This window comes from Aotus nancymaae, unplaced genomic scaffold (genome assembly GCF_030222135.1).
Source record: "Aotus nancymaae isolate 86718 unplaced genomic scaffold, 86718_ANA_hifiasm-v0.15.2.pri h1tg000003l, whole genome shotgun sequence".
NCBI lineage: Eukaryota > Metazoa > Chordata > Mammalia > Primates > Aotidae > Aotus > Aotus nancymaae.
The window spans coordinates 50,778,279-50,795,461 of record NW_026988414.1 but is presented as its reverse complement, the minus strand read 5'-3'; the positions used below and the strand labels follow the sequence as shown (position 1 = coordinate 50,795,461).

At 37.5% G+C, this 17,183-nt stretch overlaps 2 protein-coding genes across 10 annotated transcripts in view; one reads left to right on the top strand and one right to left on the bottom strand.

The window, feature by feature from the left end:
- Positions 1 to 5,318, top strand: part of FOCAD (focadhesin) — a 315,851-nt gene extending 310,533 nt beyond the window's left edge. For all 8 annotated transcript variants that reach the window (XM_012449997.2, XM_064381096.1, XM_012449998.2 and 5 more), the window contains one exon: positions 1,704 to 5,318. In XM_012449997.2, the coding sequence (XP_012305420.2) occupies positions 1,704 to 1,777 (74 nt within the window). In that variant the 3' untranslated portion in view covers positions 1,778 to 5,318. The remainder of the gene's footprint in view (positions 1 to 1,703) is intronic.
- Positions 14 to 17,183, bottom strand: part of HACD4 (3-hydroxyacyl-CoA dehydratase 4) — a 48,831-nt gene continuing 31,661 nt past the window's right edge. Inside the window, exons 6-8 of one of the 2 annotated variants that reach the window (XM_012450003.2) lie at positions 13,791 to 13,916; positions 11,372 to 12,905; positions 14 to 2,485 (exon numbers count right to left, since the gene is read on the bottom strand). In XM_012450003.2, the coding sequence (XP_012305426.1) occupies positions 12,823 to 12,905; positions 13,791 to 13,916 (209 nt within the window). In that variant the 3' untranslated portion in view covers positions 14 to 2,485; positions 11,372 to 12,822. Of the gene's footprint in view, positions 2,486 to 11,371; positions 12,906 to 13,494; positions 13,611 to 13,790; positions 13,917 to 17,183 lie in introns of those variants that run through there. The other variant, XM_012450002.2, reaches the window with a different exon arrangement.

Genomic DNA, 17,183 nt, shown 5'->3' with positions numbered 1-17,183 from the left:
AAAAGCATGACAGTCCCTTTAAATCTGGCATTTATTTGAATGGTTTTAAAATGTTTTATTGTAATAGTAAAATTTTTTTAATGAAAATTCAGAAAACTAAAAAGCAGCAAGGAGAAATGCAGAGTCCCATGGCCCAATGACAATTTTTGTATTTTCCATAAGAAGTTTTTGCCCTGTGTGTTATGTTACATATTGATAATCCTATACAATTGAAAATGCACATAGTTCAAATACTGCCTTTTTTAATATTCTTTTTCAAACATTTAAATCTGTTCTTACACTGGCTTTATAATTAGTGCTTTTAATGAGCTGCATAGTATTTTGCCAGGGAAACTAGACACTTCCCATACTTTCAGGTATTAAGATGACTTTGTTAACTATGATTATATGATCCACAAACTTGGCAGATCTTTCTGTAAAACTTATATAGATAATTTTACACAGATCTGAGAAGTCATTAGGGCATTGGCCCAATGGCCTACAACAGCTTGTTCTTGTCCTCCATGTTGGGTGACCTGTGGGGTCTGGAGCCTGCCAGCGGCTGCCATTCATCTGATATCTCTGACATGCTGTGAGATACTACACTGAAACTTTCACCTTCAGAAAGTTGCCTGTTAGCCTATTCTGTGATAATTTATCTGGTCAGCCTGGAGTTAAGAGTATGATCCATGTTTTACCTACTACTATGGTATAGTTTGTTGGTTGCCAAACAAGTAAGAATTCATTGGTTCTAATCTGTCTCCTGAAAGTGGTGGGAGGCATGTGTGTGATGGAACAGTGCTTCCACATGATTCTGATAAACCACAGAACCTCATTGAAAATCAGGGCTATTGTTCAACATATTTTTACTTTATCCATCCCTCGAGACTTGCTGCTAGGACTTACTCTGTTTGGGGAGTTTGTACTCATTTTTAATGGCCATAATAACGTTGGTTGCTCCAAACATACTCTCTGTTAGGTCACAAAGATAACAATTCACATGGATGAGGAAAGCAGTCGTTTGGGTCAAGGAAGCTCATATTCCCTTGATTATATAGTAGGCTTGTTAGATTCACATACAATAATCTTGTAACCCTGACTTACAAGAGTTACAGTTAATTCCTTCACATTATAATATTTCAAATACGATCTCATTACATTTGTATTAATATTCTAAAATAAGATACATAAAAAGTTATTTAAAGGAAGTACACAGAACTTCCTATTTTAAATTGATCCCTGAGGGACTTGTGAATACATGTTCAGATATAGTTTAGTACAGTCATACTTGCTCCATTGAGTACATGAACCTAACTTTACTTATAGGGTCATGTTATTGTTTTTTAGCTTCAAGTACACATTTAATGGAAGTATCATATTCACGTAGAAAAGAGCACAGGTTGTAAGTAGATTTTTACAAAGGGAACACAGCCATGTAATCAGCACACTCATTAAGAAAAAAAAAAAAAAATCCATCACCAGCATCCCAGAAGGAGCTTTTATTTTAATTCTGCAAAATTTCCCATTAAATTCTAGCAGGGGAACTTAAAGAAAAACTTTCCCCCCAACATTGGTTTTCTGCCGTTACAATTCTGCCAAAAGCTTGATGGGACTCCTTAGTCATGAAGATTAGCCAAGTGAGGAAAAGCCCAATTTTGTTCTGACACCTTTTTGATAAAAATGACATTTTCAAATGCAGTGACACCTATTTTTTGTCCCCTTAGCCACCCTGTTGTCCTTGAGAGTTCTACCAGAGTTTAAGAAGAAAGCTGTATGGACCAGAGCGTATGGTTGGTGAACAGTTTTGCAGTAACCAGCAGCATTCTCAGCTGGATGAGGAAAACCATATAAGAGGAAGAAGTTTTTCAGAATTCAGGCCTGGGATTGCTGAGACATGATGCAGAAAGTTAAGGGTTATAAAAAGGTGGCCCTATCACTGACAGCTTGACACATGCCTGCCAAGAGAGGAGTGCATTGCTTCAGTCCCCTGGCCAGTTGAGACTGAAACAGGAACTTGGGTTTTCTTTATTTGGCTAGAGTTCAATGTGGAGATTTTCTTTGTGAAACTTGAATATTATCTCCTCTCCATTAAATTCTAGTAAAATAATCGTCAGTTTTGTGCGTGTGACTTTTAAGGCATGGGAGAAGGTGCCAGCACCACTTGGTGACAATGGCATTATGATCTAATTTCCATGAATCTCCATGAGGATATTTATTGAATGAGTTAGACAAATTTCCTTGTTGTACACATTTAAATAAGGATAACCTTGAATATTAGCTAAATCAGATTCATTAATGGTGTCTATAATTTCCTTATGCTTTGCTCTCTTGAATGCAAGTGAAAGTTGCGATTCAAAATAGCTTCAGCCAAAGATGAGTTCATAAACTAAGAAATTTCAGAGTAGATCTCATCTGACAGTGCTGCATCCAGTGAATCAAGTGATGCCATCAGGCTTTGTTCCTCCCAGGATCAGTCCACGTAGCTGGCAAGATGTCTGCCAGAGACCTCAAATGGAAAGAAAAAATGTCTGTCTTTGCCCACGGACACAGCAAAAGCAACAGGAGGACGCTGGTTCAGATTGGATCTCTGGGCCCAGGGAAGTGGGTCATATGTGAGTCTCTGAGCAAGTATCTGGGCCCAGGGAGGTGGGGAATTCTAGTTGTCCAGGCCTGGGTCATATGTCCACTCCTAAGTCTCTGGACAGAGGGGCCAAGGCAGCCCCACCCAAACCACCTGAACTGGGTTTCCTCCAGAAGAAAGAAGATGGGATGCTGGGCTGGCAAAACAAAATGACCAGTATCTCCCCTGAAGATCAGTTTTTTAAAATAAGAACAAATCTCTTTCTTAATCAGCGTGACTAGTGGACTAAGGTAAAAGAAGTTTTGAGATGATATTCTCAAGGGTTGCATTTTACTCAATGGCTTGAGACTCAGTCAGCATTTAAATTTTGGTCAGTTTGCTGATTACTCTTCTCAGGGCTCTTTGTTTAGCCAGTCATATAAACATACTGATGCATACTGCATACATATATGGGATCGCTGGAAGAAAAATTATGCCGCTGAAATAATGTACCTTTGTGCCTGTCATGTCATAGAGTCTGTCATGTCATAGCACAGTGCCTGGTGCTGCACAAGCACCATGGAGCTTTTAGCATTCCCCTGCCACTTATGTTAAAAATAGCTTTACTAGTTTTGTTTTCCAAATATATTAGTTCCATAGAGGTTAGGCTAGAGGAAAATGATTTTGAAGGAAGTGAAGAAGATAGATAGATAGAAAATTTACAATAGAAACTAGCTTCCCTCTCCCCATCCATAAACATTTTCTCACGTTTCCTACTGATGAAAGGTTGAGATTCATCTGACATTACTAGTAGGTATCAGAAAACAGCTACAGAATATACACAAAAGGAAATGACAAAGGTATTTAAATGCTTCATGGCAAAAAAAGCACAAAAGATGACAATTATGCAGGAAGTAAGGAAGTAGCTATAAAGCAGATACAAAACAAATAGCAAAATGACAGAACAGCTGAGCTTTCAGTTATATTATTTAACTCTTGCAACAATACCACAGTGAGGCATTTTCTATTTTAAAATGGTATAAACACAGCTAGTTAAGCAGCAGAGCTTCCCCTAGAGCTAAGGTTCCAGAACCCAATGCTCTTTCTATGCACCAGGCTCATCAGCACCCACTTTAAGATGAAAACTCCCACAGAGGATCAAACCTCATTAGTGCTTAATGTAGATTGCTATAGTCAGATAAACTCTGCCTCATATAGGCAGGCCTCTGGAATTGAGAAGTTTAGGTCTGTAGTGTAAATGAGTAGGTTTTCATGGGTTGAAGGACTTCAGATTCCTGGGCCAGCTTGCAACATGAATGGCAAACAAGTAGTGAAGAGGAAGTGAGCACTGAAGAACTATTCTGCATGGTCTTTTTTTTGTTTTTGAGTCAGCAGCCAGAGATTGTCAATGCCCAAGTAAAGGGATGAGGAATCAGGCTGGTCCTCTAGCCCCGGACTGCCCATGTCAATTCAGCCCAGTTTCTTCTCCTCCAAACCTTGTCCCTGCTCCTGCCCTTGACAGGGAAGCAGAAGAGTACAAAAGGGAGGAAATAAGATATGTTTCTTCTTTTTTTCTGCAGTTATCACTTTTTATCTGAGCAGGCTTGAGTAAAAGATTTGTAGGATTTTCTTATTCATGGGAACCTCTAAAGATTCTAAATTCAAAACTTCAAAGGTTCTCACATCTAAACATTCTAAGATATAGATCACCAGAATAATAATACCTTTTCTCTTATCTATATGACCTCAGGTGAGAATTAAATTATTCCCTTAGGATTTTTCAGTTTGTCCTCCAGAAACCAGAAGTCTCTGCATTTTTACGCCAGTTCCTAACTTTATGAAAAGTTTCCTTACAAGTCATCATCTAAGTGGCCAAGACAAATAGCATGCTGAGATGTACTAACAAATTAATGTGTGGGGTTTGGGCCCTGATGGGGCTCTCAGAACTATCTAAACACTCTGACTCTTCATTTGAAAAGTGTACGTTTGGAACAGATGTTGGGATCCATGCAAGTGCCTAAAATCCTCTTTGTGTTTCATTTGTAATGTAATGGCTCCATGGTAACCAAAAGGCTGTTAATAACCTTTTTTTGAAGTTAATTGGGAGACATTAATGTCTCCAAAATGATTTTAACCAAAGATAATGGTATTGTAATTATATAAGGAGTCAGATTTAGGGATTCAGTTACTATCTTGAAGTAACTTACTAACTTCAAAAGCAAGCAGCAGTTTTAGAGGTTTAGCAAACACCTTAGTAAATTGCTGTTTTAGAAGAGAAATCTGATCATTTGGTAAAGAGATGGGGCCTTCATTTAAGCCTGAGTTGTAGGGTAGGTATCTGTTTGGTGAGTTTGTATTTCTGACCCAGCCAGCCTATTCATAGGAACCACTTCAAATGGAACTAGGGGACAGAGTGTAGCTGGAACCATTCACATTCTTCATCACTCTTGTGGAAAGACACCCAGCAACATCCTCTTTGTTTATATATGTGTGTCATCACTGCTGTAGTCCTGGTTGAGGTGACATGCTTTTATATTTTCTGGGGGAAATGTTTTACTGTGATCCTGGAAACTCTAAAATCTCATCTTAAATGTGATATATATAGTATTTATAAAAAGTTGTGGGTTTTGCATTGAATCTGTTAATCTTCATAAATAGTAAAAAAAAATCTTTAAAACTACAACTTAGCATCTGATTCTTGTCAAACATAGGGAACTTGTGAGATAATTTCCAGCTAAATTATTAAATATGAAACTGAATAAAAATGATGATTCCTTGAGGTTTGGTTTTATTTTTTGGATAAAATGATCTACCTCAAAAAGTAGCTATGAGGTTAAAAGAAAGAATATAAAAATATAGTTTATAAGTTATAAAATGTTATTGAAATGTCACTTTTGCATGTTTCACTGCAAATAGTAGCTGTAATGCTTGAACACATTCCTGACATGTATGTGGGGACTTGGGAAGATGAAGTTTAAGAAATTGTTCTTAACAATTAAAACATTCTAGAAGTAGCATGTTAAGATACTTATATATGTTGAAAGAAAAAAACAAACTTATGTCTTCTAAATATAAGGTACCCTGTGAGATACAACTGAAATTCATTACCTAATTAATCTGATAGAATTCTTAAAATATATTTTTAGATGTAGTGGTGGTATTCTTGAAAGGTAAGAGTTAATTATGGGTGTCTATTATGTGCCACTATACAAGTTTCTGGGGGTACAAACTGAACAAAATGTGTCATCCCTGCTCTCATAGAATTTAAGGTCAGAATTTAAATCAGCAAACTGTCATGAAATAAGAACTGAATGTTATAAATTCAGTTCTTCTCTACAAAGCTCTTTACAATTTGCAGAAGTTTAATTTACCATATTTCATTTGCTCTTCACAGTAACTTTAAGCACCTAAGGAAACTGGAATTCAAAGACTCATTCAGTTAGTAAATACTGCAGCTTGATCTCAATCAAAACTAGTGCTCTTAACTCTAGACCACATTATCTTTCACAAGATCCCATCATTCAGCTGAATACCATGAAGTACACAATAGACACCTACATTTATGTGATGAGTTAAGGCATATTCTTACTAATTGACTTCCATATGGAATTAACCTTATTTTAGATTAGGTTTAAAACTCTAGCTAACTTTAGCAAAAATAAACTAGTTAGCAATTCTTATTTGGTATGTTAAAAACATGTTCAGAACTACTATTTAAGGATTTTTAAAGCCATAAAAAGTCATCTCAGTTCTGAAAACATTGGTGGCTTTTATGTAAGTAGTTCTTACAGCAGTTTTCTGTCCAAAGCTGAAATAATTTAGACTCAACAGCAGTGGTTCTCAAACATTTCTGTGCATGAGGCTCATTTGAGGAGTCTATCAAAAGGTAAGATCCTGAGCTTATTCCCAGAGCTTCTGATTCAACATATCTTTAGTGGAGTCCTGGTATCTGCATTCTAAACAGGTGACCTTGTTAATTATGGCTGTTGCTACCTGAACATACAATCTGAACACTACCCTGGAGAAACGTGTCATATCAACATGAGCATATGACTCAGACCAGAAGAAGAATATTAGAATTATCTGCACCAAAGGGAAACATGATAATTATCACAAAGCAATAATAAATGAGTGGAAGATAGATACTGGGTAAAGGGAGATAATTTTAGCATATTTTGACCTTAATTAAAATGTTTTCTTATGTAAACTTAAATAATTGTAAGATTCTATCTATTTGTATTTTTGAAAGAAATACAGATTTCACATTTGTCAACTTGTTCAAGGCAGGAAAAGTAAGGAATAGTTTTAAGAAAACCATTAACTTAGGGACCTTAGTGAGATGTAGTTACCATATTATTAGATTGAAGTTCAGTTTTCAGCAAAAAAAAAAAAAAAAAGTACAGAGAAACAGGAAAGTATGTCCCTTTCAGATGAAAACAAAAACTATCTCTGAAAAAGACTTGATGGTGGATCTAGTAAAGACTCTACAACAACTGCCTTAAGGATGTTTTTTAAAAAACCCAAGAGCATATGGAAAAAGTCAAGAAAACAATGGATGAACAAAGTCAATATGGAGAAAATCTAAGATGATCCAAAAATTTCAGGACCTAGAAAGCATGTTAACTGAAATGAAAAACTCACAACAGGTATTCAAAGGCAGATTTGAGCAGCAGAAGAATCAGTATACATGAAAATGGGACAATGGAAATTATTAGAGTCTGAGGAATAGGAAAAAAATTGGAGGAAAGTGAACAGGGTATAAGGATCCATGGGATTCATCAAGCAAAACTACACATTGTGAGGGTCCCAGAAGGAAAAGAGAGAAGAAAGTAAGGGACAGAGAGAATATCTGAAGAACAGCCAGATAATGACCAACAAACTCCAAGTACAGTAAATTTAAAGAGATCCATACAAACTGTCAAAAGCCAAAGACAAAAAGAGAATCTTGAAAGTAGCATGAAAAAATCAATTTATCACATATAAGTGATAATAAGATTATCAACAGATTTCTCATCAGAAACTTGGGAAGCCAGAAGGCAGTGAGCTCATATATTGAAAGTATTAGGAAAAAAATACATCAACCACATTTCCTGTATTTGGCAAAACCATTCTTCAAACGTGAGAGAAAAATTAAGACACCCCCAGATAAACAAAAGCTGAGAGAGTATGTTACCACTAGACCTGCCCCTGCCAGAAATGCTAATAGGAGTCCTTCAGGTTGATGGAAAGACACTTAACAGCAACTCAAAGCCACATGAAGAAATAAAGATCTCAGTAAAGAAAAATACATGGGCAATTATAAAATCTAGTACTTTTGTAACAATGGTTTGTGACTCCACTTTTTGTTTTTACATAGAGACTAATGCATTTTTAAAAATTGATTTTGCACACAGTGTATATAATTTTGTGAAACTTAAAGGAGTGACTGATGGAGATGTAATGAGCAGAATTTTTGTATGTTTTTGAAGTTCAGCTGGTATAAATCCAAATTAGCTTCAGGATATTAAATGTCATCCCATGGTAACCACAAAGAAAACAGCTACAGAATATACACAGAAGAACTGAGAAAGATATTTAAATGTTTCACTCTAAAAAAGTAAACTACACACAAAAGATGACAGTAATGCAGGAAATGAGGGACAAAAAAGCTAAGCTACGTAGAAAACAATTAACAAAATGACAGAAGTAATTCCCTCCTTGTCAGTCAGTCTCAAAAAGGAAAAAATTCTGACATATACAACCTGGAGGAAGCTTGAGGACGTTATGTTAAGTGAAATAAGCCAATTACAAAAGACAGATACTGTATGATTACATTTATATAAGACACTTAGGGCAATCAAAACCATGAGACAAAAAGATTGGTGGTTGCCAGGGACAGGGCAGACAGACAGGAGAATAAGGAACCATTGCTTAATGAGTCTGGGATTTAAGTTTTGCAAGGTCAAAAGAGATCTGGAGATGGATAGTGGTGACGGTTGCACAATATAAATCACTACTACTGAATTGCACACTTAAAAATGATTAAGATGGTATATTTTACATTTTACCACAATAGAAAAAATGCAGAAAAAAGTTGTCTTAGATGTGTTTTCAAAATATCTCATGGTTCCTATTTCATCTATGTTACTTAGATTTGAGAAACTAAGCCTTTGTCGACACTGTACAAAATGAAATAGGGATTTGGTGAACATACAGTTAAGACAGACAGGCAAAGAAATCAACTTTGCAGTCTTGGTAACATCTAATTAACCAGATATTTACTGTATTGACTTTACTATGTTGGGTTTCTTAACCTGGGGAACATGTACTTGAGTGGAAAAAGAAATTACTCCTTTATTCTCACTAATTGATAATGAAGTTTAGTATTCCTTTCAACTATGAAATAGGCAACCAACCACAGTAATGTCAACAATTGTGCCTGTCACCAAAGGAAACAGCAGATCTTTTTATATTACAATTGTTGCAGATATCTCAAATTACTGTCAATCCTCATTTCTCTTTTAAAATTAAAATAAGTATAAATTCACGTGTTTCTTTTGGTTTCCAATTTTAAGACGTTTTTAAGGTAAACTGGTTTAAAAAATTAAAGCATTATTTAATAATGAAATTTTAATTTATTATAATGACCCAGTAAAGTGTAGTTTCTCTAACTCTCTTTGTTTTAGTGACTGATTGTGGATGTATTTAGGGAGTGTAAGTAGCCATCTTTACTGGGAGTGATTAAGATTAACTCACCTAAAATTTGCAAAGAGTTTTTGTTCTCCTTGCATATTAAAACTTTTAGTAATTTTTCTGAAATTTAGAAGATAAATATAAGAGCAAAATAAAATGTAGCTTTTTAAAAGGATAATTTTTAAAAATCCAATTTTATAAAGATTTCAAGTAGCCTAATTCTTTCTTTTAAAATGTTTTCTTTAGAGGAAATAAGTTATCCATTTTTAAAATTACATTTTTGTTATCCCATTCTTACACCACAATATATTTAATACCTTTTTATATAGTTACTAGATAAGGTCTTTATAATTATTTACCAAAAATTGAGTGATACATCAGTGATATAGCAATGATTATCAGTTATTCACACATTTTTTAGATCTTCAAAAAAAGCATTTTTCAAAACTGTGAGGACATATGACTTACGTTAATTAGCAATAATAATTCAGCGATAATCCAAAACACTAATTTCCTTTTTTAAAAAGTATTTACTATATTTTTATACCTTTTATCTTCCTGTAATATATGTGTGTGTCATGATTTTTAAAATTAAAAATAATACAGAATTGGGGCATTATTTGTGTATTTGCTGCAGGTTTACTATTTTCATCAGGGTCTTTTTTTTTGCTGTAGTTGAGACAGTCTCACTCCGTCACCCAGGCTGGAGTGCAGTGGCTCCATCTCCACTCACTGCAACCCTTGCCTCTCAGGCTCAAGCTATTCTCATGCCTCAGCCTCCTGAGTAGCTAGGATTACAGGCATGTGCCACCACACCCAGCTAATTTTTGTATTTTTAGTATAGATGTGTTTTCACCTTGTTGGCCAGGCTGGTCTTGAACTCCTGCCCTCAAGTGACCTGCCCATCTCAGCCTCTCAAAGTGCTGGGATTACAAGTGTAAACCACCATGCCTGGCCAGGGGCGTCTTTTAAGGCATCAAAGCCCAAATAACTTAGAAGATGTTAATGAACACATGATATTAATGAATACTCTATCAGAGCACTAGGGACTGAATGCTGGTGTCCCCCCCTAAATTCGTATGTTGCAGATCTCCAGTGTTCCAGCATTTCAAACTGGAACCTTCATAAATGGGATTAGTACCTTTACAATAAGAAACATGGGAGAGACGGTATATCTTTACACCATGTGAGGATATAGCAAGAAGGCATCCATCTGCAAACCATGAGGAAGAATCAGCTAGCACCTTGAAACCTCATCAGGAACTTAACTAGCCAGCACCTTTATCTTCAACTTCTCTGCCTCTAGAACTGTGAGAAATGTATTAGTCTGAAGCACCCAGTTTACGGTATTTTGTTATAACAGCCAAGGTGACTAAGATAGTTGGTACCAAGAAGTGCGTGCTGCTATAACCAATACACAAAGATGTGGAAGCAGCTTCAAAGTTAGGTAACAGATAGAAGCTGGAAGAGTTTTGAGGTACATGCTAGAAAAAGCCAATATTGCCATGAAGGGATTGACAGAGTTGATTTTAGTGAGGACTCAAAGAAAATAGGGTGGGAAAGAAAGCCTCCATCTTCTTAGAGAATACATAAATCACCACAAAATAGAATATTGGTAGACATGGACAATAAAGGCCATGCTGATGACGTCTCAAATGAAAATGAGGAACCTGTTATGGGAAATTGAAAGAAAGGTGATCTTTGTTATAATGTGCCAAAGAACTTGGATGATTGTGTTCATGTTCTAGTGTTTTGTGGAAGTTACAATTTTGAGGCATGAAATTCGATATTGAACTGAAGAGATCTCCAGCCAGTGTTGAAGAAGTGCCTTGAACTGCTTAAAGTAAAAATTAAAACATGACAGACTTGTTAACCAAAATGGAACCAGAACTTAAAGGTTTGGGAAATTATCAGTCTGTCTGCATTACAAAAAGATAAAACTTGTTTGGAAGAGAACACTAACGGTGTAGCAGACAAATCATCCACTTAGATTTGTGTGGGTGTGAACCACAGACCTAATCAGCCATCCCAGCAGGAACACTGCCAGTTTTATTAAAAAAAATGGCGATGGGACAAAATGAAGGAAGGCTGTTAGATTTGGGAACATAGAGCTATTCAGCTGTGAATGTACACTATTCTTCAAGAAAAGGAAAGACTGACCTTGAAAGGTGATTCAGAGAACATCAGTTGTACCTCCTCAGTTTCAAAAGGGGCAGTCATTGCTGTGGTTTTTCAACAGGCCTGACAGCTTCTGCCTGGTGATAATAGGGGTTGTCCTCCTCCGACATTGTCCTGGGGGCAATACCTCTGCCTCATTGGGTCCTGAAGCCAGAACATCAAGCCAAAGAGGATTATTCCCAAGCCTGAAGATCTCATGGTGTTTGCCTTGCTAGGTTTTGGACTTGTTGGGGACCCATTACACCTTCCTTCTCTCCTGTTTCTTGCTTTGGGAATGGGAATGTCCATCCTTTGTGTGGCCCACCATTGTATTTTTGGAAGCATATAACTTGTTTCATTTCACAGGTTCACAGCTATAAAGGAATTTTGCCTCAGGATGAATTGTACCTTGAATCTCACCCACATCTGATTTAGATGAGACTTTGGACTTTAGAGTTGATGCAGGAATGAGTTAAGAATTTTGAGGCTGTTGAGATGGAATGTATGTATTTTGCATGTGAGAAGGACATTAATTTTGTAAGGCCAGGTGCAGAATGCTATGGACTGAATCTTTGTGTTCCCCCAAAATTCATGTGGTAAGCCCTAACCTCTAATATGATGGTATTTGGGGGTGGGGCCATTGGGAGGTAATTAGGTCATGAGGGTGGAGTCCTCATGAATGAGATTAGTGCCACTGTAAAAGACGCGAGAGTAGATCTCTGTCTCATGTGAGGACACAGCAAGGCATCTATCTGCAAACCAGGAAGAGGGCCCTCACCAGGAAATGCATTAGCTAGTGCCTTGATCTTGAATGGAATTCCCAGCCTCCAGAACTGTGATAAGTGTTGCTGTTGTTTAAGCCATTCAGTTAATGGTGTTTTGTTACAGCAACCTGAACTAAGACATAGGGCTTGGAAAGATATTTAATTTTCTAAACATATCTAATGTTTAGGGTGAGTATTGAATTATTAGCTCTGAAGACAGACATCTGTCTATAAAATATGTTACTCTAGTCAACTGTGGAATATATTTTCCATCACTCCCCCCGCCATATATCTATTTTGGGAGTCGGAAGTCAAAAAAAAATACGTGTAATTTAGGTTATCAAGTTTGGTTTCTTAATTTAATTAAATCTATTGCAGTTAATCTTCTATTTCTCATTAACCTTACAGGAAAATAATCAGACTTCATACAATTTAAGTATAACTTGTATAAAATCCAAATAAAACAGGAATTTTGGTGAAGCAAGGTATGGAAAATATCTATGTCTTAAAAATACAATGTGTGAAAAACAGTCTGTTATGTCTAGAGTTTTGGGGGTGTGTGCAATTATTTCAGGTAATGGATTTTTATCAAATAAAAGGTATTTTTCCACTGGAATACTTCCTGTGTTGTATTTACTGCAGCTGAATCCACAGCCCGTGTCTTCTCATGTCACACTGGAATGCTGTACTTCACATTTTCTTCTTTTTAATGGGAAAGATTCCAAGGATGTCTCTTCTTTCTGAGTATAGATGACTATAGGTAAAATACATACCTAACGTGGAAAAAGAAGTTGCAAAAGTAAGCAAGGTTATCTATTTCTCTGGAAGGAACAATGATTTTAAAATACAGAGTGCTGCCCGAATTCCAGGGAGAAGACACTCTCAAGGGAGATGTGAAGAAGGAACGCTTACAGTATCCAGATTTTATGCAGAAAGAGAGGTAAATCAAACTCTTCTATCCTACTTTTAATGCAAGCAATTGTCTTCCTTTCTTTAGGGTAGCTCTTTCCATCTCTCTCTAAAGACTCCCATTTTTGTCTTTTCTGTATTGTTTTTATATTTCGCATCTGTTACCTTCTAGAGATAATCATTATTTTGGAGATTTGTGATGGTTAGAGCTGGGAAAACAAAAATTTAATAAAGTTTTTTTCCCCAATTGCCTGAAAAACCATTAACTTTAAAGTTCAAATTTATTCAAGGGCAAGTTTTTGTTTCATACATTTGTCTTGAGTTTCTAACACCAACTCCCATTTGCCTGATAGAAGTGCCAGTGTGAAAAGCCAAACAAACAAGAAACAAAATGGAAAAATCAGAAATAGGCAATTCTTCTTAGTTTGACATCTAGGCTTTATTTGTAGATACCTGTGCACATGGTCAAAACTTCTATATCTCATACACAGTGCAGCTATATTTTCTGATGGCAAAATTGTTCCTGTTTGTACAGTGAAAGTGTAACATATGATTGATCCCATGATGCCCTGCAAAAAGCATTATAACCATTATAACCTCCAGGTGCTTTACTAACAAGATCTAGTTCATCATGTCAGGCTTCCTCTTTGGTCTCTCCTATGTTTACTAACCTGTATATTAAGGTAGATGGCAAGCACTAACCAAAAAGCACAGGAAAAATGCAAAAACAAGACCAAAAAACCACTTACCTATAAAGAGCATCATGAGATATATTTTCAGCACATATGGGAAATAGATGGATAAGTCAAAAGGCAGCTTGGTGGAATAAGTGCCAAATGATTCAAAATAAGGCAGTGATTGATAGATGGCAAATGCTGTTAAAAAAAAAGAGGGCATCATGAAGGTTTTCCTCAAGTTGTTACAGGGATGTGTATGTATGTCTTCATAGTTGTAGGACATTTGAATTTGTTAATAATAGTTTTGTAATAGTTGCTAAATCTTTTTGCTAAACCTACTTTAATATAGAAATCTGCTAAAAGATTAAGTTGGCAAGGTGCTTACAGCAGCATGACTTGTTGAATGTTCATCCATGGTATACTTTATCATGCCTACAGAGGAAGAATTTACAATGTTTCTTAAAATGTTACCTCAAAATACATTTGTCTGCCTAGCTGCAAATGTGGGTGCTAGACAAATGAACTTGGAAAATGGTGCATATATTTTCCTCTTAGAGTTTCAAAACACATGTTAACACGGTAGAGATTTTGAGACATTCCTCAATTAAAAAAAAAAATACCACCCAACACTTCCTCAGTCTAACTGGCCTTAGAATATGTGCTGCTTCCTCCTTAACCATCAGTAGTACTTAATAAATATTTTGAAGAACTCTGAGAAATACTGGCCTAAATTATTTTGAGGGAGGGTGCTGGTGTCAGGTAAAAAAAGAGGAAGTTTCAGTAAAATTGTATCCCATGTATAGATATTTTTGGTAACATTACATGGAATGAAATGGTAACATGCTAATGATATGTCAGATGTTATCATTAGGGTAAGCTGGGAATGGTGCACTATTTTTAAACTGTATCCCATGGATAGATATTTTTGGTAACATTTCAGAGAATGAAATGGTAATATGCTAATGTTCTGTCAGATGTTATCATTAGGGTACATGGGAATGGTGCACTGTTTTTGCAATTTCTTACGAGTCAAAATTATCCCTAAAGAAAAGATTTTTAAAAAGAGAAAAACGAAGAAAAGGCAGGCGCTCACAACTATTAGAGCTGAGCAGAGGTATCAGTAGCATGCATGCAGGATCTGCAACCGACACCAACCACACAGTTTAAGATGAACACAGGCTACTCCTGTGTGTCTGTAGCATTTGATCAGTACAGTTAGTTGATTTGGTTATTTACATAAACTTTTTGTCTTATATTTGTCAAATGGGAAATTATAGTTATTAAAAATTATTTAAGTTATCAAAAGTTTTAGTAGGTTTATTTAACTGCACAGTTTTTTACTTTGGGACATCCCACATATACAGAAACATATAAAGATAAAATTACAATCATCTGTACTCCACCACCCAGAGTTAATTACTGACATTTTTGTCATATATGCCTCTAGACTATTTTCTGCACATACTTTATTGTGTAATTGCAAGAATACATTAATGAAGCTAATAAAAGAATAAGGGTTGGGAGGAGGGTTTCAAGATGGCCGATTAGGAGGAAGTCGGGATCGCAGCTCCGAAAGAAGGCGCAGAGGGTGAGTGGACGCCGCATTTCCAGACAGATTTTTACTGGCCACAGACCAGGGGATTAACAGGAGGAAGAGCCGCACGGGTCACCAGCGCTGCTGGTTTGAGCGGAGCGGCGCGCCGCTCGGCCTACGCCCTGAGGTGGGGGGCGGCGGATCCACGTACAGAGCGAGAGAGACTGAATCACCTCTGAGCCAGCAAGGGGAGCTGAAGCAGGGATTCAAGCCAGGACACTCCCTGGCAAGGGCGCGCCACAAATCTCAGAACCGCTGCTTTGGCTGATGCAGCGGCTCACAGGGCAGCGGATTTTTACTGCCCACAGACCAGGAGATTCACAGGTTGCCATTGCCGCTGGTTGGACTGGCGCGGATGCTCTGCCTGCACCCGAGGCAGGGAGCAGCGGCCCCTTGTGCAGAGTGAGCGAGACCGGATCCCCTCTGGGCAAGCAAGGGGAGCTGAGGCTGGGACTCAACCCAAGAGTTTCCTGGGCAAAGAGGACGCCTCCAGAAACACGGCTGAACACGGGACGGTCCAGCTCTGTGGAGGAGGGGCGTCACCCACCGGGAAACACCCTGCAGTTCCCAGGACAATTTGCCCACAGCAGCTCAACGAAGCCTCTGCAGGCTGAGTGTGACTAGGCTGCCACCTTGTGGGCAGGGAAAACCATTGCAACAGTGGAAAATCGTAACGCCCTAATTCCCTGGGACAGACCACCTAGAGGGAAGAAAAGGGGGTTTATGAGTTCAGCTACTACAGACTTAAAATTACCAAAATCAGAAAGACAGCAACTACAAAGTCGATAGGTGGATAAATCCACAAAGATGGGAAGAAACCAGCGCAAAAAGCATGAAAACACCCAAAACCAGAACACCTCTCCTCCTACAAGGGAGCACAACTCCTCACCAGCAAGGGAACAAGACTGGATGGAGAATGAGCGTGATGAAATGACAGAATCAGCTTTCAGAAAGTGGATAATAAGAAACTTCCGTGAGCTAAAAGAACATGTTCTAACCCAATGCAAAGAAACTAAGAACCTTGAAAAAAGACTTGACGAAATGTTAACGAGAATGGACAACTTAGAGAGGAATATGAGCGAATTGATGGAGCTGAAAAACACAACACGAGAACTTCGCGAAGCATGCACAAGTTTCAACAGCCGAATTGACCAAGAAGAAGAAAGGATATCAGAGGTCGAAGATCAACTCAATTAAATAAAACGAGAAGGCAAGATTAGAGAAAACAGGGTAAAAAGGAATGAACAGAGTCAACAAGAAATATGGGACTATGTGAAAAGACCTAATCTACGTTTGATAGGTGTACCTGAATGTGACGAAGAGAATGCATCCAAGCTGGAAAATACTCTTCAGGATATTATCCAGGAAAACTTCCCCAACCTAGCAAGGCAGGCCAATATTCAAGTCCAGGAAATACAGAGAACACCACAAAGATATTCCTCTAGAAGAGCAACCCCGAGGCACATAATCATCAGATTCGCCAGGGTTGAAATGAAGGAGAAAATACTAAGGGCAGCCAGAGAGAAAGGTCGGGTTACACACAAAGGGAAGCCCATCAGACTTACAGCAGATCTCTCAGCAGAAACCCTACAGGCCAGAAGGGAGTGGGGGCCGATATTCAACATCCTTAAAGAAAAGAACTTTCAACCCAGAATTTTATTTCCAGCCAAACTAAGCTTCATAAGTGAAGGAAAAATAAAATCCTTTGAGAACAAGCAAGCACTCAGAGATTTCATCACCACCAGACCAGCTTTACAAGAGCTCCTGAAGGAGCCACTACACATAGAAAAAAACAACCAGTACCAGCCACTCCAAAAATGCACGAAATGGTAAAGAGCATCAACACAATGAAGAATCTGCATCAACCAATG